This window comes from Electrophorus electricus, chromosome 5 (genome assembly GCF_041902795.1).
Source record: "Electrophorus electricus isolate QZ-2024a chromosome 5, ASM4190279v1, whole genome shotgun sequence".
NCBI lineage: Eukaryota > Metazoa > Chordata > Actinopteri > Gymnotiformes > Gymnotidae > Electrophorus > Electrophorus electricus.
In genome coordinates this window covers 23,533,062-23,556,462 of record NC_137501.1, presented here as the reverse complement: position 1 = coordinate 23,556,462, position 23,401 = coordinate 23,533,062, and the positions used below count along the sequence as shown (strand labels likewise).

The 23,401-nt window shown below is 37.6% G+C and overlaps 1 protein-coding gene across 1 annotated transcript in view; it reads left to right on the top strand.

Moving 5' to 3' along the window:
* Positions 1 to 729: 729 nt before the first annotated feature.
* LOC145657977 (multiple PDZ domain protein) overlaps positions 730 to 23,401 on the top strand; it is a 48,465-nt gene continuing 25,793 nt past the window's right edge. The window contains 13 exon segments of the mRNA XM_081714854.1: positions 730 to 855; positions 2,232 to 2,500; positions 2,503 to 2,536; positions 8,121 to 8,453; positions 8,925 to 8,959; positions 8,962 to 9,325; positions 10,115 to 10,385; positions 11,248 to 11,441; positions 15,663 to 15,920; positions 16,985 to 17,056; positions 17,392 to 17,526; positions 19,549 to 19,625; positions 20,050 to 20,219. Of these exon segments, the coding sequence (XP_081570980.1) occupies positions 2,371 to 2,500; positions 2,503 to 2,536; positions 8,121 to 8,453; positions 8,925 to 8,959; positions 8,962 to 9,325; positions 10,115 to 10,385; positions 11,248 to 11,441; positions 15,663 to 15,920; positions 16,985 to 17,056; positions 17,392 to 17,526; positions 19,549 to 19,625; positions 20,050 to 20,219 (2,073 nt within the window). The 5' untranslated portion in view covers positions 730 to 855; positions 2,232 to 2,370.

Below are 23,401 nucleotides of genomic sequence, written 5' to 3'. Positions count from 1 at the left end.
ACCATTGTGATTCAGCATACCACATAAAAATACGTCAAACTGAAATTATGATTTTATGCTATTAAGGTTTATCCCAGGGATGAAATGGTTAAACCACAAAAAAATTTATGACGGATATTATTACGTTTCAAATGTTGATTATCATTACATTTTTTTTTTTTTTACATTTTCGGCATTTATCAGACGCTCTTTCCTGGAGCGACAAAGATGTTTTGTCGTTTACTCATAGAATGTATCCTAGCCAGTACAATAGGTTAGAGTGTAAGATACCAATGAACTAGAATACTGTTGAAATACAGGAATCAGTGCAGATACCTAGAAGTGCAGAGCAAGTATAAGGTCTATAAGGAACAATGATAAGTGCAATAAAAACAATTTAACAACAACTATAATACATAGAGTTTCATTTACCTGACAGGTTCAGGTTCCATGGTCATTCTAAATATTCCACAAATAGATAAGTGTTCAGTCTGTGTTTGAAAACTGCAAGGCAGTGTGCTGTCCAGACAGCCAGTGGAAGTTCGTTCCACCATCTGGGAGCAAGGACAGAGAATAGTCTTGATGCCTGTCTTCCATGAGACTTGGTGTTTCAAACCAAGCCATACTCGAGGTTTGAAGTACTCAAGTTACAGATCGGGCTTTGACAATTGACATCATGTATGGAGGGGCTGGTCCATTTTTTGTTTTGTAGGTGAGCATTAGGGTTTTTAATGTGATACAGGCAGCTACTGGAAGCCAGTGAAGGGAACGCAGTAGTGGAGTCACATGTGAACTTCAGAAGATTGAAGACTAGTCATGCTGCTGCATTCTGGATCAGCTGTAGAGGTCTGATGGCCCGTAGAGGAAGACCAGCAGGTAGCAAGTTGTTGAAGGGGTTGAATCCTTCATATGTTACAAAGGAGAACTCTGCAAGACCAGGTCAGATTTGAAACATGAGTTGAGAATAACAACTGGATGTCCAAAGTTATGCCTAGGCTACAAGCAGCTTCAGATGGTGATACCAGGGAGTTCTTTAAGGAAACTGTGATGTCATGATAAGGGTTGGGAGTACCTGGGATATAAAGAAGTCCATCATTACATTTATTATTAAAACCGTAGTTGTTTACCATGGTTTGGAATAAGTTAGCAGCACTCTCCCAGATGCAGGTGAAGCATGCTATGTGGGTTTGTTTGTGTCAGTGAAAACATGGCAGAAGGCAGCAACAATGCTCCAGAGCTTTTTTAGCCTTCTAAAAGTAGTAATGGGGGAAAATGTTGTGGTTTATCTTTTTAACTTGATCATAGCTTACCAATAATGCAAACCTAAACTTTCTGTTACCTAAACTTGTAAAACACATGTCGTCAGTACTGTAATGGAATTGGTACTTTTTTCACCTCAGAGCAGAATGATCTTTAACAATGAATTATGTGTACATTTGTATTTAACAGCATTATTTGTATTTGTGTGAGGTTCAGTAAACAGTTGAACTCTTATGAAGTCTTGCATCAGTGGCTACTTTGTTGTTGGGAGAAACTGAACATTGGAAAATATTCCTATTTAATTTACCTTCTTCAGCATTATATTCTGAAACAACCTAAAATTTGCCTATTATACCAATACGTTTAGAAAACAACATTTACAAGCGGACTCGATTCTTCCCTTTGTGCTTAATTTGCGATGAATCACGTATCCTTAGCATCCACACTCAGAAATTCACATCTTTCTTACTACCACATTTAAGCAACTGGGGTTGTGCAAAGGAATGTTGGTCCAGGTTGTGTAACTTTTGCGTTTATAAACACATGTCTGCACTTTATTTTGGAGTGCTTTGGAGTATTCATCTACTGCACCCGACAACGCATTAGCTATGTAGTTACCCAAACAAAGCATTTTGTTTATTTAAAATCCAGCAGTCATAGAACTGGTTGCAAAAGTGTTCCAGCAGGAAAAACACCATGCTCCTCTGTACTAATGTCAATTGTTAGGTTCATTCCAATTACTAATACAGTGTTCTTAAGACAGTATTTATTTATACTTATGTTAATAGTAATAATAATAATAATATAGTTGTATTTTTTGGACATTTTTGGACACACCTTAATAATACTGATATCCGTGATGATTTTGTTCACTATAATTGTGATATTAAATTTCACCTCTACATCAGCCATTCGATAATTTTGTGTTTGAGAATGCGTATGTATGTGTTCATGTGCGTGCATGCATGCGTGTGTGTGTCTGTGTTTTGCAGAGTTCAGTAGTAAAGCTTTAGCACTTGTCACATCTGACATGTAATTCAACAAATCATGGGTATAAATGTATGACTTATTTCATCACCTCTTATTACAATATGTCAACATACTCATATCCTCTATCAAGACTTGTTGCTAATGTGTATGTTGTGTTTGTCTGTGTTGTACACAGATACCCAGCATGCTTTGTTGGCTGTGGAGCATCTACAGGCACAACGGATGAAGAGAGGAGAGCTTCCCACCAAAGAGAACCTGAACCTCCTAAAGAGGGTCAGAGTCCTCTGTTCCACCAGATATTCATCATGCAATAGGCTGGACATCAGGTACAGGTATGCTTAAGCCCTGTAAGAAAAGTGACTATTTATAATTATGAATGAGGTTGAAGGTGCTGCAGAGACCCCTGTTTCACAATATAGAAACAGCATTAAGTTGACTATAAAGAACTTTCTATAAATTCCTTTCTCACAACCACTCCAAATCTATGTCAGGCTTTTAATGTTGTCCAATGGATTATGTCAGGCATTTTCCCCTTGTGTGATCCAAGTGCCTTACTCCAATCTTACCATTGTAAATTTCTTATCAAAATCCCACTCTTTGGTGTTACCCCAAAGGAGGTTGGTTTCCCCTTTTGAGTCCGGTCCTCAAACATTCTTTTTTGCCTGCTGCTGTCATTGCCAGCTAGCTCTTCAGGGGTCTAGACCCTAACTTCTGTAAAGCTGCCAGTGTCTGTTGTAAAAAGCATTACCAAATGAGACTGAGCCATATGGGATTTAATGAGAGGGACTGAATAAGGGGTGAGCCTTATTCCAATGTGTGCCCTATGCCAAAAGATATCAGTGAAACCATAGCATCTTCAACCAAAGGTTCAAGAGGACACCCTCCAAAGTGCAAACTTAACCTCTGAAGGTATAGTAGGGTGCACTGGAAGAGAGACTGAGTATGCTATACTGACAATCATGAAAAAGATTAGAGGGTGTCATCCCTGGATAGAGAAGGTACTGGCGTCTTCTGGCATTTTTATATGGTAACAGCATTGTGTACAGCATTTCTCTATCTGGGCTCAATTTCCTTGGTGTTCAAGGACATTACACATGAGGGTTTAATGAAAAAGTGAGTGGAGAAATGAGTCGAATTTTGTGAACTGGCCAGGTTATAAAACATTGCACATTCTATGTTACATTTGTCAAAGCAGGACAAATAGTTTTGCAGCATAGTACAGCAATCACAGATGCAACAAAGGTATTAAATACCACACAAGATAAGATTAATATGCAGAAAACACTGAAAGACAATAGCATAAAAAAACATAACAAAACCATTGACACACTGTCATCACTTACTAACAGAGTTAAATACTGGTACGGCCATGGGTATAAATGATTCTTTATCGTGATTGGTCATAAATATACATAAAAAACAGCCTTATATGTATTTCCCTTGTGTATATTACCTCTGACTGAATTCTGGCTTAATTGTATCATCAGACTCTGGCCTAATTTACTAAGATTTACTTGTTATAATGATTTTTCCATGGAGACAACAAAGCACTATTATTAATCAATCTGGACAAGTGCATCTGCTAAATGCTGTAACTGTAAATGCTGGTTATAGCGTTTTGTTAACTAACCCATAAACCAGAGGGAAGCTTTTAGAAATAAAGCATTTTGAGCATGATTGAGCACTGACACAACAGAGCAGGCCTTTTTAAGAATCTGCTTCTCACAGATGTCAGACAATGTGACAAGCAGGCTTCCTACAGCCCTGCTACTCGCCTGGACTACATTTCTCCTGTGAATTTTTTCATACTGTGGCTCAACACATCCATTGGAAACATTCTTACAACAGTGTCTTATCAGCTGAATCTGTGTGGGCTCAAGATTCAGCTTGCTGTCAATCACAGTTCCAGGATACTTATAAGTTTTCACTACTTTTTCTATCAGTCTCTTGATGGTGGTTCTTTGTGGGTAAGGTGAATTATGCCTGAAATATATGAATAGAATCATAGTTTTAGATAGCTTTATCTATAAAAAAATATATATTTTATCACACCAGTCTACAAAGTCAGTTACAACAGGACAATATCATATTTCATTCTCATCTAAAACACTCAGTGTGACAGAGTCACCTGCATTTTTTAAAAAACAGTGATTATCACACCAGTGCACAAAGTGTGTGTACAGGGTGTCCTTAAGCATGAGCTGTGCCAGTAAATGAACACAGTTCCTCTGAGGATGCCCACTCACTCTTTCATTCTTTACGTGCTGTTGTTTAAAAAAAATCAAAGACCCAACCAATTATGCAAGATCAATGCCAAATTTATCGATGGGCTTTTTCATCAGCAAATGGGGTTGGATTGTACCAAAGGCTGATGAAAAGTCTACAGAAAGAAGGATGGCAAGGTTTGTGCTATTATTCAGGTGTTTATACAAGAAATCAAGAAGAGTAATTGTGCTTGTCTTGAACAACCTTCTTAGCTCAGTAATCAAATGGAAATGAATTTAGAAATAATTCAGACGTCTTTACTAGCATCTTCTTACTGAATTTCATTTGACAAATGACTAGAGATGTTAGAGCAACAGATTTAACAACCAGTCTTTTACAACCTTAGGGTGATTTGTTTATTAATAACTAATAAACTTCTACATTGTCTGCTGATGAAGAGACTAAATGAAAATGTGAAAAAATGCATTAAATAACTAAATAATTCAAATTGTGTGAGGTTCCCATGAACCAGACCAATACAGACAATTAAAATGACAGATTAACAGCAAAGAACATAGATACCTTTCACTTTAGTGTTATATTGGTGGTAGAATGTAGTGGCACATACAGGTGCTGTCATAATATTAAAACGTTTGTTATATTACACAGCAATATTATATCTATATTGATATATTATATCTAGCTTTGTTCTCAACAATCAGCCTCTTCATGTTTGAGCAACCTAGTGAACAGGATGGTGTATGCATTGCTGGACTGTAAAACTGAAATATTGATTGTACTGTTTGTACAAATGGATCAATATACTGTAGTGATTGGCTTGGAGTAATAGATTCTACCTAAATTAAATTTTATAAATCAAAATACAAAAGTAGTTAGTGCTAGTTTAGTTATTTTGTTGCTTTATTATGCTATTTTGTAGTGATATATATACAATTTTTTAACATCTACAAAGGGAGCCTTTGTTTTTAAGCCTTTGGTTTCATTTTCATCCTGATAGAAAACATAAAAACCTACAATTCCATCAGGAAAACCCTATAATTCCATTAGCCTGATTCTCACTCTTGGTGCCATTATATTCAGCTCTGGCTGAGTCATGTAGTAGGCTGTGTTTCTGTGGCAGTGGACTGTCAATCAAGCATGCTCATTCGAAAATTAGGATGATGCCCAAATCATTCTCAGCTAGGACTGGTAAGCCAATTTAGCTTTTTCTTGTTTTATAATATTTCTGTTCTGTTTTTAAATGTAAAATTTGCTGAAGGTAGCCCTGCTAATCGAAAAAAAACAAAAACAAAAAAACCCCACCTTTTTAATACCTGATAACATGTTGGTAGTGCCTTTAAAAGTTACTAATAAAGGATTCAGTCTTAAAAAGCATGATCTTGGCTTATGTTGAGGTACATGTCGAACATTCTGTACAAGGCAAACCAAGCCTGCTATGCATGTGAGTTAAGCCACTGCCCAGTTCCTCTAAAGACACACATGCAGTAAAGTACTGGGCCTACCTATATATAACTATTTTTAACTATGCCTCCAGCACAAGACAAGCAGTTAATACTGCACTTGCTCTATACCTGTGGGAATATACAGTCTTTTGTTGACCTACTATCACTATATCTGTAACAGGTTCTGCTTCTGATAACAGGTGCTTTTCCTTTATGCTCCTCTGTATTACATAAATAAAAACAAGAATGATTTGCATCATTTCCATTTCAATTCACTCAGTTTGGGCAAATAAACAGAATTATGAGGAAAGCTTCATTATTTATATCTATAGGCATAAAATGATTAATTTGGAAGTACAAATCAAATTGTTATACACCTCTTGAACTGGTTGAGACACAATGACATTGACTCCAAACAGTGAAGAATGAAATGAACAGCTCACCTTGATTAGTCATTTAAGTCATACACCTGCAAGTAGTGACCATTATACTTATGGATCATTTTAAGGGACCTGCCATTAGCAGGGTTAATGGAAAGCTATCAAATAAGCATTAAAAGCTCACCCTGTTCCTACTGTTGTCTTCAGGGCAAACCTAACATCAGTGATATGTCTGTATGTACAGACATTTCTAAGCTTGTGTAATTGGGAAAAAACCTTGGGTGTAACTGAGATGAAGAAAAGCTGCCCATCCCTGTGGGCACTGTGAACTAATCATCATATTTCTTGAGTTATCTGCAGCCTGATTGGAATCAATGCTGCACTGCCCAATTTTTAGAGCTCCTCCCTATTTCAGTCAAATTTTCCCATTTACTTTTGCTAATATACTAATGACATAAAGTGAAAGAGTACTTAATGAATTAATAGAATTAATAGTGTTTTATTACTGTTTTAATATTAGAGAGTCTGAAGCTATGTAGCTGTTTTATTCTTGCTCTTCTTATATATGTTCATGATATATTCACAAAGTAACATTTACAAGTCACACACAGGTTTAAACATTATGCAGTGAACTTCAGAACCTTGATCTCACAAAGACTTTAATGGATAAGGGCAATATCTTTACCTTTCATAGCTGACAAGTACATGTAAGAAAGCCCAAACCTGAACTGTTACTTATCATACTCTTCAGCGTGTATGAATTCCAATGATTATCCAGTTCTAGGATCCTGTTGGACTCAAAAATAGATTATTCAATAAATGCATCAAATTTCCTTGATGTTCTGAATTAATCACCAATAAACTAGTCATTGCTTTTGATGTTGTTTTATAGTTCTACTTGCATGTGATTGATGGATCATAGTTTTCCCCAGTTTTCCCCAATCAATGACATTCAAGAGCATTCTTATAAATAAACTGATTAAAAAACAGAAATAGAGATAATACATTCTGTTTAGAATTCTCAGACCAAATATATAAATATACAATGAATCCAAGAGTAATTGTTCCTAGGGTTTGTGTTATATTCAAAATATCATATTTGTGTATGTTTGTGTTTCTGTGATGTCTACTTACTAAGACATGTTTCAACAAGGACATGTTTCAAACAATGGAAGGGATCAAATGAAAGCTGTGTAAGCTACTTACCTGAGTTGTCCATTAAAGCTCTGTTAAGTGAGAGGGAGAAACCAGATAGACATACACAAACAGAACGACAGAACACACACACACACATATATACACACACACACACACACAAACACATTCACACATGCACATGCAGGAACATACATACACTTTCTCTTTTAATCCATTTAAGCTTTGTTTAGTAAATATATACGTCATAGGTTACTTATACTACTGCACACACACTTGTCCTGCGTCATTGTTTATTCAAAAGCAAGGGTTAAAAGGTGCTGTGGGTTCACAGAACTATAGCATATTACAGCAACTTCCTGACTCTGCAGTGACAAACACAAAAAGGCAACTAAACCATTACACTGTAATTCAAGACAGATCAACAGATCCTGACCCTGCCATTAGAACCGTGCACCTGAAACAGCATATAGAGAAAGAACTGGCTGCCCACTAACCCTAAGTGAGCATTGGTACATTATGCATGAACCTAAACTCACATGCAAATATGAAAAACATGAAAAATAATACAATTTCTGTAAACTATAGTCTGTATATTTTACTCTTTTACCAACCCTGAGGTGAACAAAATGGCAAAGAGCCAATGTTTGTGTTGGTTAGCAAGTAGGGTTTCATTACGCTGTCCCAGATGCAGTTCCCCTGGGGAGACATGGACAGTGTTGATACATCTGCTGGTTCTCCTACGCTCCAACAAAGCGATTCATCCTGCTCAGCCCAAACAGGGAATAACCAGAACAGCTCTGCCTGCCAGGAAACTACCCCTCACACCAGCAGCGAGGATTGTCAGCCAACTGGCCAGTCCATGGCAATGGTACACCATAGTGCACTCACATGAGCCACAGGCAAGGGCCGGGACAGTGACGCGTCTCCCCGTCTGCCTGTATCAGGGTCATCACATTTGGCATGGAGATCTGAAGAAGCGGGAGGGTAATGTGCGTGTCATCATGGAGCACCTGCAGACGTACAGGGGAGAGCCAGGTGTTTTCAGACAGAGAGCACAAGCTGGCTGCAGATGAACGCATATATCTGTGTGCACAGACACAGATGCGCATACACACACAAATACACTAACGCACACACGTACACAAAATGTATACTTGCTTCTCTCTGTTTGCAATGATATCAGCTAAAACTTGCGAATTTTGAACCTAATAGTTTAACTATAACTGTATCCTTACTGCAACTTATAAACTTATACTCCAGCAGCCTTCTCAGTTCTGCAGTGTAAGTCATAAAATTTATAGTCTCACCAGTTTGCACTCTCACAATAAAACCACCATAAAGCCACCAGCAATGAGTAAGCTGCAGTGTTCATCTGAGATTAGTTCAGTTAATTAAAATACAGGAAAATTTACCAAATTATATTGGAGGCAGAAGAAAGCTTTTCTTATCATGCAGCGCAATTTGCTCATCCTCTCTCTTTCCCTTTCAGCGATAGCCTCTCCTCAGCCAATCAGATCCTTGTTGTGAGGGTGAGGTGCTTGACACCACCCCAACCCAGCAGCAGGCCTTCAGGGTGATATAGAGCGACGGCTCCATAACGGCACTGACTGTAGCCGGGGGGCCGGCCTCCACACTCGCTCCACCCTGCATGAGCCGCACTGTGTCATTGCCTAGAGAGCTCAGAGGCCTCACTGCATGGATGAAGGCAAGGCTTCTCCACCGAACCCACATCACTGTTAAACCACGCAAAGCACTTTTACCTGCACCAGTGGAAGGCCCTGAGATTGGCTTAGATATGACAGCTAAAGTAACAGCTAGGGTGCCTGTAATTGACAATAATGGCATTTTCACGTCTGGATTCATTGTTGTCATTAAAAGTAGAAAGGAATGGTAATTCATAGATAATGGTCATTTGTAGGTTTGGAACTATTTGTACTGGAACCAAATTTGGCTGCTGGTATATACAATATATACAATAATACTATATATATATATATATATATATATATATATATAATGCTTTTAGTTGTTCAATTTGGTCGAAATACAGAATAACAATTTTATGTAAAAGTGATAATGGTATACTTGATAATGGTACCAAAGTTATCATTGTATAGGAATTCAGTTTGCCTTTGTAGGGTGACTGTTGTGGCATCAGATAGATTCTCTTTATAGTGGATCTTCCAAGGTCTGACAAGAAATATGTGCAGTAAAAGAAGATAATATAACAATAATAAAAGGAATTCAATTCAGGTCCATTTTTAAGAATCCTAAAGAAGATAGGAATGTAAAGAGTAAAGGTGGCAAGACTTTTGACTTACCTGAAACTACATGTTAAGAATTTAAGAATGTTTGTAAATATCATGCATTTTTAAATGTTGAATTTGTAAATGTTTACGCAAGCAAGGTATGTTCTTTGGACGGTGAAAAAATGCTGGTTGAGTATTTACAAGTCAGGAGGCAAGATACAGCAGCAACGTGAGCCATTCTATGAAGAACCATTTAAAGTCCCTTATTTGTAAGAGTGCTTATTCCATTAAAGTAATTATATTATCAGTAACAGTGGCTGAGGTGAGAATTATACCTAAGCAGCCCTAGGTACAGTGCGAGGGCCGCTCCAGACAGGTCAAGCAAGCTATCCCTAACAAATGAATTTCATACATAAAGTACTGGGTAAAGGTGTGTTTTTTATGTTGAACATGAGGCGGTTCTGCTCCTCAGGGTTAGCGACATCCCCGTGTTCAGCACAGGCACTGATGAGGTAGTGTAAAAGCCCCGCCTCTGTGGCTCCGAAGTGAGGCTCCTCATTGCCAGGGAAACCACGGACAATGACCTCATGTACCCTGTTGCCCAGCAACAGGAAACACGAGAAGGACAGGGGCAGTGTTACTGTTTCCCTTACTTCCTCTATGTGTGTGTGTGTGTGTGTGTGTGTGTGTGTGTGTGTGTGTGTGTGTGTGTGTGTGTGTGTTTGCACAAGAGAGAGTAACAGGATACAAAGATTCAAAGAAAGTATTAATCAATATGAACATAATCCTTATTACTTCACTACTTCCAATCATTCCTGCCTACAGTATGAATTACTACAAAGGTACGGATACACAGTTTTTAATAACCATATTACTACAGTATTTTTCCATAAATGCTGTGTTTCTTGTCTACCCTTGCAGGGTAGTAAGAAGAATAAAGAGTTCAGTATCAGACTTACATAGTACTGACATCATCATCTCCAAGTGTAAGGAGCCCCTGAAGGCAGGAAAAGCCTCAAGCTTAGTCAGGTGATTTTGCCAAGGGCATACTATATAGGACACAATAAACCACAAGAGGTTAGGGTACAATGAACCACAAGAGGTTAGGGTACAATATTCCACAAGCAGGCTAGGGTACAATATACCACAAGCAGGTTAGGGTACAATATACCGCAAACAAGTTAGGATACAATAAACCACAAGCAGGTTAGGGTACAATAAACTTCAAGCAGGGGACTGCTTTCAGTTTCAATCTGTGTACTCTGAGTCTTCATTCAGCATTGGCCATTTTACAGTGTGTACTACAAATCTCCAGCTACAGTGAAAGTCTCCTTCTTTCCTGCACTGTGTGGTAGTCCTGCCAGTATGTACACACTGTTGTTTCATTACAGTGGTCTTTCTTTTTGTGTGGTTTATTTGGAAAAATTATTCATTTAATATTTGTCACAAGGAGGATAATAGCACTGCATAAGCGAAGATTTAAGAGGCAATAAAACACAGACAAGCCTCCATAGCTTTTAAAATGTGTATGCCGTGTTAATGTGTACAATTCCTTGAGAGGAGGTGCAGCTTTGTCATAAGTGTCCCCTGTTGCTGTCTGTGTCGTTAGGGTCCAGTGGCAGAGCACTGAAGGGGATTGTCAAGGGCAGAGCTGCAGATCAGGATGGACAAGTTCGTATTGGAGATCATGTTATTGTGGTGAGGCAGACAGAGAGGGTTGATCGTGTGTGTGTGTGTGTCCGTCGTACTGTCTTTGTGTAGGCGGTAAAATAATGCTGACACTGTGGTGTTCAAAGCCTTTGATGATATCAAATTAAATCCTTGATATACCACTAGACCCTGGTTTCAAGGTTAATGGTTGCTCTAGACATAGTTTAAATGCAGGTCATTAAAAGTAATTCTCCAGTTTCATATATTAACAACACAAAAATATATTGCAGCAAAATTGTAGTTGTCAGTAAAGGTTATGGCATCCTATAGATGTATAGAGTAGGGGTGCTAAATAAAGTGTCCACTGAGTAGATTTTAAAATATGTTTAGCAGAAATATCAGTCATTGTGTTTTTTCTAATAACATTACAGAACATTACCCTGAAAAATTCCAGATGTATTATAAATACACTTCATAATATTATAAATACAGTACTGTGCAAAAGTCTTAGGTCACCATTTGATTTGTTGTTTTAGCAATTGATATATTGACTATATATATTTATTTTTTAGTCTCTTTATTAAGAGGCAAATAGAAAATACAGGAAATATGTACATAACATTTTAAAAAACAATTTTCAGAACAAAATGGCTTCTATAGGCAAAAGTCAGTGACCTCCCATGGCACAAAGCACATCTTGAACTCTTCTGGGAGACATTTTCTGGAGTAATCTTCTGGTACCATTCCACTCAGGTTTCATACCATTTAAGAGAGCCAGGTTCTTGCTAACACTCAAGTGTAATGAGAGGTAACACTAAGTTCTTGCCACTGTAGACTATAGAAGCTGATTTATCTGATTTTTTTTCTGTTTTTTAATACTGCAAACTAATTTCTGGTTGTATTCTAATAAAAATGCTGAGAAATTATACCATTGCTTAAACAACAAATTTAATGGTGGCCTAAGACCTTTGCACAGTACTCTATATTAGCAATTAAATACACTGATTGTTTACATATCCAACAATACTATTGTCATGATGCACGTATAAAATCATGAAAAAAATAATTTTGAGTTTAAAATGAATTATTACTAGAACTGTCAAAAAAATTCACAAAAGAAAAACTTACTACAAATGTACATCGCTGCAAAAATTAATTTAACTGCAGGACACACACTGTGTAGACAATTATTAGTCAAGTCAGTATTATGATCTGATCACTATTTAGATGCATATTTCCATCTTTTAACAGTAAAAACTTGAATGCTAAATTATTATTTTCAGGTGAAGTTTAATTGTTTAATGAGGGAGGGTGTGGCTTAGTAATGAACACCCATTTATCAGGTGTGCATCATTATAAGGTGTAAAGGTGCCCCCTTGTCTGTTGCAACCCACTGAACATCATGTGGTTTGTTTTTGTTTTCTCACTTATGTCATCCCCATCCTGAGACATTCTACCTATGTCCTCTTTTCCTTCCCTAATGTTTTTTTGTGTATTTATTTTCTGTTCCCTGGTTCTCGGTTATTGTATGCTGTTGTCTTGGATGTTCCCAGTGTTTGTGAGGATTTGTATGGTGTATCTATGTTTATCATGTTTAACTTTGTTTCATTCATTACATAAGCTTAACTCTGCATCCTGCCTCTTTTTCTCGCACTCATCATGAACATCACATTAGGCAGCTTCTCTACCTCAGGAAAATGGGTCTAAAATTATAAAATGCCTACCAAAAAAGGTTTAAATTGACTGCAAAAGACTTACTAGGAACCCATTAGCCTCCAGTGCCACCATATTTCAGAAATGCAACATTTCAGGAGTGTCCAGAAGCACAAGGTGTCAAGTGCTCAGAGACAATCAAGGCTAAAACACAATAACCACTGAATAAGACTCACAAGCTGAAGCATCAGAAAAAGGTGCTATCACTCCACTTGAGAATGTTTATCCCATTGTTTATCCCATTCATAGCTCAGCAGTTAAGGTATCTAGATTAGTTTAAAACCCACCACTGCCAAGCTACCGCAGTTGGGCCCCTGAGCAACGCCCTTAGCCCTCAATTGCTGAATTTGTACTCAGTCACAATTGATTTGGATAAAAGTGTCTGCTACATCCCATAATTGTAAAATGTATATATGGCATGAATCAGTAAACCCTCATGCAGTTATCATTTATGCTTTAAATGCAGCTGTTATGATACTGAGTTAATAATGCATTCAGGAATGCTACAGTCTTCAAAGATGGATGCTGAAGGAAGTCAAAGACAAAAAGATGAAAAAAAAATAGCATGCAGCTTTTAGGCAACCTTAATGTTCACAATTATTGGGCAACTAAAGTTCAAATAACTTAAAGGAGTAATAAGTAAGTTTTACCACCAAAACAATATTTGAGCTCTTTCTATGTCAAAAACATATCAGCCCTTTCCCCTTTTTGTGTAATCAGTTATTTTAGTTTTTGATTTTGTACAGCCTTTATATTAAAATTACATTAAAATGCTAAATATACTTTATTTAGACTTACCTAACATCATTCATGTGGACATTTAAAAATACAACTTGCAATAATGCTTTATATTATTGTTTTTATTTTGTAGAATGCAGAAAAACAGTAAATGGATAGTTTTTATTGCAATGCCTCATTTATGAAAGGTTTTTTTTTTCACTTTTTTTTTTTTTATAAAGTGCAGCTAACATGAGATGAAGAATCTAATTGCTTGGTAGTCCTCAACTGAACCAGTTTATACTACACAAAGCAGGTGCCCCGCATGGACGCAACCATGTTTAAAATAGATTTAGTACAGAATATCTGAAACATCCAGGCCACTAGGTGTCAATATAATGGCTATTTCACATGAAGAAAAATAAATGGAAAATGACTTAATGCTCCTTTAACAGACAACAAGCATAAATAATGATTCATAAAAAAACAATTTTGGCCGTTCAACACTATTCAGTGATGGATATATGCACCCTTCTTTTCATTTACCAACTTTAGCCTTCCAACCATTGAATCAGTCATTTTCTTGACCAATTTTAGCTGTCACAGCAACCACAACCTGGCTACCCTAGGTCCCTAGGTCTAGGTGACCTGTCTACCCTAGGTCCCTAGGTCTAGGTGACCTGTCTACCCTAGGTCCCTAGGTCTAGGTGACCTGTCTACCTTAGGTCCCTAGGTCTAGGTGACCTGTCTACCCTAGGTCCCTAGGTCTAGGTGACCTGTCTACCCTTGTTGTCAGCAGAGCTGAGCTCCTGTATTATAATGCAAAACTAGGTTTTTGAATTCAATCTTAGCAAAACTATTCAACATGATAAACTGCACTGGCAGAAAAGCTACATCCCATACATGATCTCTGACTTTCAAGCATTCCACCATCATTCGTGTTTTGTTTTTTTTGGGGGGGGGGGGTGGTTTTGTACAGCATAATAATTCTCCATTTGTTCTGCCTGTTATAAGCAATTATTTTTTTTTTAATCAGTCTTTGCAGATGTTTCAACTGGCCAACTGCATAAAATGATTCATGATACACAAACCTTTAATCAGTGCTATTTGCTATTGTTTTTTCCCCCCATCATAATGCCACATAGATAATTGTTAACTAGCCTACTTTTCCTCATATGAGATTTTCAGTGATGAATTAGCTGGCATATCTTTATATAGGTCTATTTCATATGAAGAGATGTTTTATTAGACAACATGTGTAATTATATTTACTTCTTTGTCAATTGGCTGTTGCTAAATGAGCCCAAAGGCACACTTTAATTACTTTGCTACCTAACAGAGTACTACTCAGACCTTCCACAAAGATCATTTAAATATAATGTGTTTTTACAAACCACATTATTTTCCCTCATCTTCTCTTCATTTTGGGCCATACTATCTATAAAAAATTTTAGATTATTTGATTTTTTTTTTCCAAAGCTGATCAACAAGGAGGCCTGTTAGGCCAATAACACAAATATAGATATATAATACAGACATATATGTCGTACAAAATAATATCATAAACTATATAGAGCGCATGTCTATGATTTCACCATGACACCACCAGTTAAATGAGTGGGGCTCCCTCACAATTTAAATCATAGTTGAAAGCCTGAAAGCAGGTGATATTTAAACAAGGGACAAGCAGGCATGTTTTCACATGTGAAAGTACATTTATCAGTTACACTACAATCATTTTGATGTTGTATGACTGTTTCATGAATCAAATAAGGGGTAGTTTGTATGTCATTGTGAGTCATTTTATCCTCTTGAATTTATACTAAATTCAAAATTCATGTCTTCACAGCTTTGGTGAGTAATGGCCAATGTATTTTTCCTTCATAACTGCTTGCATTATTACGTACATTTGTATTCTCTCTCTGGTTCTATGCAGTTCAACAGGACGCATGCGTCTGTGTGTGTGTGTGTGTGTGTGTGTGTGTGTGTGTGTGTGTGTGTGTGTGTACATTTGTGAATGTAATTAGATGGAATAAGACTTTAAGGTTGCAGTCAGCTCCATCTGTTTCCAAGCTAAAATCTGCACTTACACCTGGAAAAGTGTCCTCCCTCAACCGCCCAGAGTTCAATAGTGAACAAAGCAATCATTCTTATCAGCAAATTATTCTATTTCCAATTATTCTAGATTATTAGTGTGTCTTACTTTGTATTATTCTTTTTACAGTCTTTTAGATTTTTAATATGCCCTTTTTATATTTTGTGGCAAATCCTGTTTGAATTAAATATGAGTGTGATTTCAGTGATCTTGTCTTAATTTAGATATGACTGAGTGAAGGACTGACTTTTTTACTTATGGCTATTTTCTTCACTTACGTATGAAATGAGACAAAGGTATTGCTGGAGCTCCAGTATAAGGGTGCAGTCATCTCCAACCTGCCTTCACATATGGTTTGCCTTTATTTTGTCATTTTCTATCATGTCTGTGATCATGTCTGTGTTTAATGTTACATTTATAAACATTTTGCCTGCAAAAACTAACTAAAGACATGCTACTTATTTTTGTTCATATTATTATTTGTACAAAATAGGAGAAGTCCCTTATTTAAAAAATTAATAACATTTATATTAGCTTATATATTAAATTATATATTTATATAAGATTTATATAAGATAGAGTAAGAATGTTTATTTGAATTCTCAGGCATCATCTCTTTGATTGATTCACCAAAAAAGCATTCAAAGCCCTCTGTGTGGCTCTAACTTAGACATCAATTATGGTGCTTAAGTGGTATTATCTATCTCATGTTTGCCTAGATTGGGTTGTACATTTCATACAGAGGATTATGTACTTTATCCTTTGGTGTTTGTGTGTAGTTAATTTGTTAATTGCTAAAGTGAAATTGAGAAGCATGATAGATTGAAAGTAGGTTAGAAGAAATAAGAAGGCAAGTAAATCCTTTTTGTCAATTTTGTGTGTTTGAGTCACTATAAGAACTGCCTATCTCCAACAAGACCCCTCCACACAGAGAGAGAGAGAGAGAGAGAGAGAGAGAGAGAGAGAGAGAGAGAGAGAGAGAGAGAGAGAGAGAGAGAGAGAGCGAGCGAGCGAGCTTCTCCAGGATGTGGAAGTAAGAGTATGAGTGTTTTCAGTGCATTCTGCTAGTTAACTTGACTAAATTGATTTGGGGTGTGTATGTGGCTGTTGATTATTAGCATACAGGTTGTCTGACAAAGAGGAGGTGAAGTGTAAGAGGAAGTGGCAAGGCAGACTGGGAGGGAAGTATGAAATTGTGCATTTTAATGCATTTGTGTACTCCTTATGCTGTTTTACCTCATATAAATGCTAATTTCGCTTAACAATAAGCCATCTGTGAGTGTGCACACAGCTGGTTATGCTTATGCATGTGAGTTCAATGTATGGTTGCAAATCTGAGTTGCTTATTCACTGGTTTTACATCTATCCTACAATTTATGTACATGGAGTTATGTTTGTGTGATTATACAACTGCATTTGTAGGTATAGGATTTGTTTTTGTTTTTCTTTTCTTTTGTGTGTGTGTGTGTGTGTGTGTGTGTGTGTGTGTGTGTGTGTGTGTGTGTGTGTGTGTGTGTGTGTGCTTGTCTATATATGGCCCAGATTCAAAGGTTCAGTGAATGCAGTGATCTGGGAGTGAGTTTAAAGACAAGGCCATGACTTTATCTATTCCATTCTGCCGGTAAGTGTCAGTGTGGCTTTATTCAACCTGGAGATCAGATATTGGAGTTTAGCATTCTTTGTTACCATATTATATATCTAACATTATAACACATATAACCTGAAGTAATATGAGGAAGGTCACAGTACTCCACAGTTCTCTACCACACTCAGAACACACTAAACTTGGCTGTGCCTTCCAAGGCCTGCTTTACCCTGATATTCTATGTGCTACAGGAACATAAAATTGTGAGAAATAATTTGTGAATCTTCTGAAATCTTTTCTGTATGAATGGATCTTAAATGTGATCTTAACATTTAAATCATAAATAAATAAATATAAAAAATATAAATAAAAGCATGCTCAAAACAAATCAGAAAAATAAATAAAGGTATTTCAGCCCATCCCTCTATACTATATTCTGTTTTTTTCAGACTGTGAAGCCATTTTCATGCACCCTTTGAACAGGCTTCCAAAGCCTATAGAGAGTTTGAAGGGTTTAACTGGCTGAAAGAGAACTGAATGTGCTGCCCACCTCCATAGTGACTAGCCAGCAGTGAGGTATGAAGTGTAGTCGTTTGCCAGTGGTTTGGCGGATGGCTTAGAACCTCCCACTATTCTTAAAAACCATGAATGTTTCAGGCTTTCAGTGGTTTGTTGTGGGCAAGTTCTTAGCAGCACTTCAGCTGAAGCATGTAGCTTACTAGAGGTAGAAAATAATTTTACACATCTTATACTGCCACCACCTTGATTTACAGTTAAAACTAAGTGTTCATCTTGGTACACCGTGTTTTGCTTTCTTTAAATATAAATTTACATTGAACACAAATGTCTTTTTCTCCTGTTTTCCATTAAGGTAATCTATCTTTTTGGGGATGAAATTCTGTTTTTTTTGTATTTTGTGGCTTCTCTAGGTGTTTTTTTGTTGATGAAATTTAGTTTTGTTGTATTTTATGGGGGGTGGGGTTATATAATTCTCTTATATTTATTTCCCATGAACACCTCTCTTAAGTGTCTTTGCTATGTTAGACTTGCCAGACTCTTAGCTGCTATCTTTGACTTGCCACTGCTTAGAGGATGCCATGGTGTATCCTTGTAACGATCTTTGTAGGACATGCACATTTCAGGAGAGTATCAGCTGTGCAAAACATCTACCAATTGTAAACTACCTGCCTGACTATGGGGCCCTATGGCTTCACAAGCCCTTTTCAGCCTCACAAGCTTCAGCAGGGTTTTTGCTGATGTCCTGTAAAATCACGTCAGATCAATCTTGAACAGTATTCTGTTATGAAAGTTGGGTTGCCAAAGCTGGATGTTTTGGGTTCTGGTTTTATATAGCAGCACAAGCATTTAACACAGCTAAACGCAACAGCGACTTCAAATTCCTTCTTTTTATGATATAATTACCACAATATATCACATATTTTTGTCATCAATTTAAACCAATTTTAATAAACATGACATGTAAATTGTTGGGTGTGTTATTTGTTTTTTGTCATTATAACACAGAAAAAATTAGATCTCATTTTAAGAGCCAGTCATGCAGAGAGCATAATAATGTCCAAGCTTTACAAATGTTTTCTCATAAGTACATATATATATAATATTCCAGGTTATTAATCTGTGACCTCTTTGTTGGAAACAGAGGGAGAGAAAGTGTGAAGGAAAGGGAGAGAGAGAGAGAGAGAGAGAGAGAGAGAGAGAGAGAGAGAGAGAGAGAGAGGGAGAATTTCATGTCACCAAGCCAGAAGTTCAAACCGAGTCATCTTTTTCTGATTCTGATCCTCTTCATTCAAAGAAATAATAAAGAATGAAAGTGCCCATCATTCTTTTTCTTTCCATTAACCATTCCAAGTGTCATCTACAGTTTACCTTTCTGATGTACTCTGTATGAAGCTCTTGGGTTACTCATGCCACTAAGCTATATTCTTGCTCTGCTTCAACAATCCCAAACTACCTAAAGTGCTGCACTGCATATAATGACCTGGCTCAGCTGTGTTGGGGGCTGAATCAGGGCAAAAACATAAACTGTTCTTAAGGATTGGATTGGGAGCATCATAAGCTTATCAGTAACTAACACAGCATATAGACTACAAGTGAATGGGACACCCATGACTGGTGACACGCATGAGGAAATTGTGAGGTTACTGAAAGGACGTCCTGCACGTATGATGATTTGTCACCTGGCCTCTTTCTCTCATAATGAGCATAAGGAAGAAGAAAAGTTCAGTTAAGCCTCAAGAACAAATTGCAGAATTTACAGCAGTGGTAATGTTAAGGTTATCATTTTGTGGTACATGGTAAATGATGTATGAATGTAATGATTTTTTTTTTATGTTTAATACAGTAAGTCTAATTATATAATTTTATGTTATTTTAATTCATTTCATTTATACTCCTTAATTTAAAAAAGAAAAGATACCTTAAGATATCTTAAGTTAAAATCAAATTAAAGTTGCATTGAACTAGCAAGGTGTTTTATCTTTACTTTCAGAGACAGCTAAAGAGGTTACAGTGCTATCAGTTACATGTCAAATTTAGTATAAGTACATGTAGAGTGAAACTCTATGATACCCTTTTGATTTCTTAGAAAAGAACTGTGCTAGACAGCCAAATATAAAAGGAGAACACTGTGGGAAGATGGAGGTCCTTGCTTTATCCCATCAGACCATGTGGTTTTATGAGCTGCAGAAGGGAAAAGCTGGCCTATGATTCAGCATATTGAACCAGAGTGAAAGACTTTGGTTCCTGTATCCTATTGTCATTTATGCACCAAAAATACTGACTGGATTTGGTCTCTCATAAGCATTAGTCTACACACAAATGAACTGCAAACCTTGTTCTCTTTTATCCTGGATGGTGTTTATACCCCTCCCCTGGTCACCCCGAATGATTCACTGCAAACTCTGGCTGACCAGATAACTGTTTTGGAACAAAAACACACAGAGTCACATTTCAAAATCACTGGTGACTTTAAAACAGCAAAATTAAACCATGAGCTACAATAATATAGACAACACATTAATAGTTGTCTAAAAAACACTTATAATCTAAAAACACTTGACTACTGCTACACAATTCTTAAAGATGCATATTGCTTTGTTCCCCAAGCAACTCTGGGACACTCTGATAATTTAATCCAAACTTACAGGCAAACCCTGTGGTCAAAACAGTGAAGAAATGGACCGGCGAGGCAAAGCAAAAATTGCAATATTATTTTGACTGTTCTGACTGTACAGCTTGTTTTTAAACCTGAAACTGGAAACCTCAATTAACCTGTGACATCATATATCACTTGTGATCATGTGCATATGCCAACCAAGACCTACTGCACATTAAATAAGAATAAGTTATGAACAGCTTCTAAAGGCCAAGGAAGATACCTACAGAAGTGGGGACAGAGCCCTGTACAAAAAGGCCAGGGAACTTACTGACAAAGGAGATCAATGGTTAAAGGAGTTACAATGAAAAGCTGAAAAACCGGTTTTCAGCAAATGACCCTGCATCAGTGTGGAGAGGCCTACAAGGTTTGAGACAGACATATCCACATGCCTCACCCACTGAAGTTCAACAACAGCCCCCCATCACACATCTGGCTATCCAACCTTGTCTTTGATACTCAGGCTGCACTTGAGATATGTGAAGAGGTGTCCCGTCTTTCCATAGACTGAAAACCAGGAAAGCACCAGTTCCAGACATATATTCTCCCCCTGTCTTAAAGTCTGTTCCAACCAACTGGCTTCAGCCTTCATGTAAATATTAAATAGATCCCTAAATTTGTTTAAAGTCTCTTTCTGTTTCAAATGCTCTGCCATCATCTTCATCCACAATAAATCCTCTATCATAGGACTGAATGACTATAGACTTATAACTCTGACAAGTATGGTCATGAAGGTCTTTCAATGACTGGTATTGCCCACCTCAATGATGTCACAGGACACCTGTTGCCCCCCCCCCCCCCACTGCAGTTTTCCTACTGGGCAAACACATTAGTGGATGACACAGTCAACATGGAATTGTACTACTTCCTGCACCCCCTTGACTACCCATGGATATATGCCTGGCTCCTGTTTGTGGTCTTCAGCTTGGCATTAAATGTGTTGAACACTATCATGTCAGAAATCTTCTCCTCCAAACTCTTCCAGCTCACTGTATTCCCTGTCCTCTGTCAGTGGATCACCGGTTTCCTGTCAGGCAGGAAACAGAAGGTGCAAATGGTGAGGAAGTCATTTCTGGTTTAGAATAGTGCTCCCCAGGGATGTGTCCTCTGCCCACTGCTCTTCACCCTCTACACAATCCACTGCACCTCCAAGTACACAGCTGTTAAACTCTTGTAGTTTACAGATGACCCTATGGTCACCTGTCTCAATCAAAATGTCAATAAGTCTGCATATCAGCAGGAGGTTGAATGGATTATGAATGTAAGTCAGAGCATCTTGGAGCTAAACGCGATCAAGACTAGAGATGACAGTTGACTTTAGAAGACATCCCTTGGCACTGCTCCCCCTCAGTATGCAATAGCCCTCTGCCAACTGGGGAGACCTTCAAGTTTGTAGGAACCACAATTTCCCAAGAACTGAAGTGAGAGACCAACATGAAGCCTATCCTCAAAATTGCCCAGCAAATATATTTCCTGTAATAACTGAGGAAGTATGATCTACCACAGGAGCTGTTGAGTTCTACGCTGCAGTCATCAAATCCACCCTGTGTACATTCATCACGGTCAGGTTCAGAGCAACCACTAAACAGGATAGGAACATACTGCAGTAAACAGGAAGCACATCAGAAAAAAATCACCCCCTGCTCAACATCCAGGGCTTGTACTTGTACAAGAACCAGGAAACAAGCAAGGAAAATCATTACAGATTCCTCACACCCTGGATACAAGCTTTTTCAACTCCTCCTCTCAGGCAGGTGCTACAGTACCAAAACTACAAGACACAGGAGCAGTTTCTTTCCTCATACCATAATCCTCATAAATAGCTAACTAGTATCAATCAATTATCTGTATTGCTTGAGGGTCACCAACTGCCAGAACCAAATTTCTTTGTCACCATACTTGGCTCATAAACCTGATTGTCATTCTGAAGATATTGTCTATAGGAAACTCAAACCAGTCTAACATATATCTGTGTACTTTATTAATTAAACACTGAAAACCTGAAGGGGCATGACCTCTCTGGCATGACCAAATATTTGTAGTGGCTGGAAGTTGTTATGAAAGCAAACTTTGGTTCATCAAACTCATAGTCCTAAAAAGGCTAGATATACACATTTACAAGGGTTGTGCGTCTTGAGCTAGTGAAATCCAAAAAAAAAAAGGGCAATGTGAGTAATTTACTACATAGAATCTGTCTGTGGGTGCCTTTGCAAGCCAAGGAGATGGGTAAGGTCACAAGGGTAATCTGTCCATTTTCCAGATGCTTGCTATCTGAGGAGCCTCTTAGAGGGTTTCCTCTCTAAGAATGATCTTGATATTAAGCTGCTTTACCAGCTTCTGATCAAAGAAGTTTCCTGCAGCTCCAGAAACTATCAGCAATTAATCAAAATAAGGAGTTCTACATTTCACATGAAAAGGTGACAATTGGTTTGGCCTGTAACCTTACTTGCCACATTAGCGTGTGCAGTAACCCCAATGTGCTTTCCATCTTTCATAGTCATATAAGTAAGAGGGTGGCCTGGACAACTGAGTAAGCTGTGGTCCAGCTGGCATTTTTTTCAGGCTGGGTTGAGTAGAAGCACGGGGAAATGGAATGGATTACATTTGTGATGCTGTCTGAGTAAACTGTCCAGGTGAATAGAGAGATCAATGAATAAGTCAAGTGTTCTGGACTCATGCATAACAAGCTAATTCAGTGATGACCTTGGGAGAAAGACCCTCCTACCAGGAAGGCTACCAGGATGGCTACTTTGTTCCAGCTACTATTAACAGCTAAAGTGCA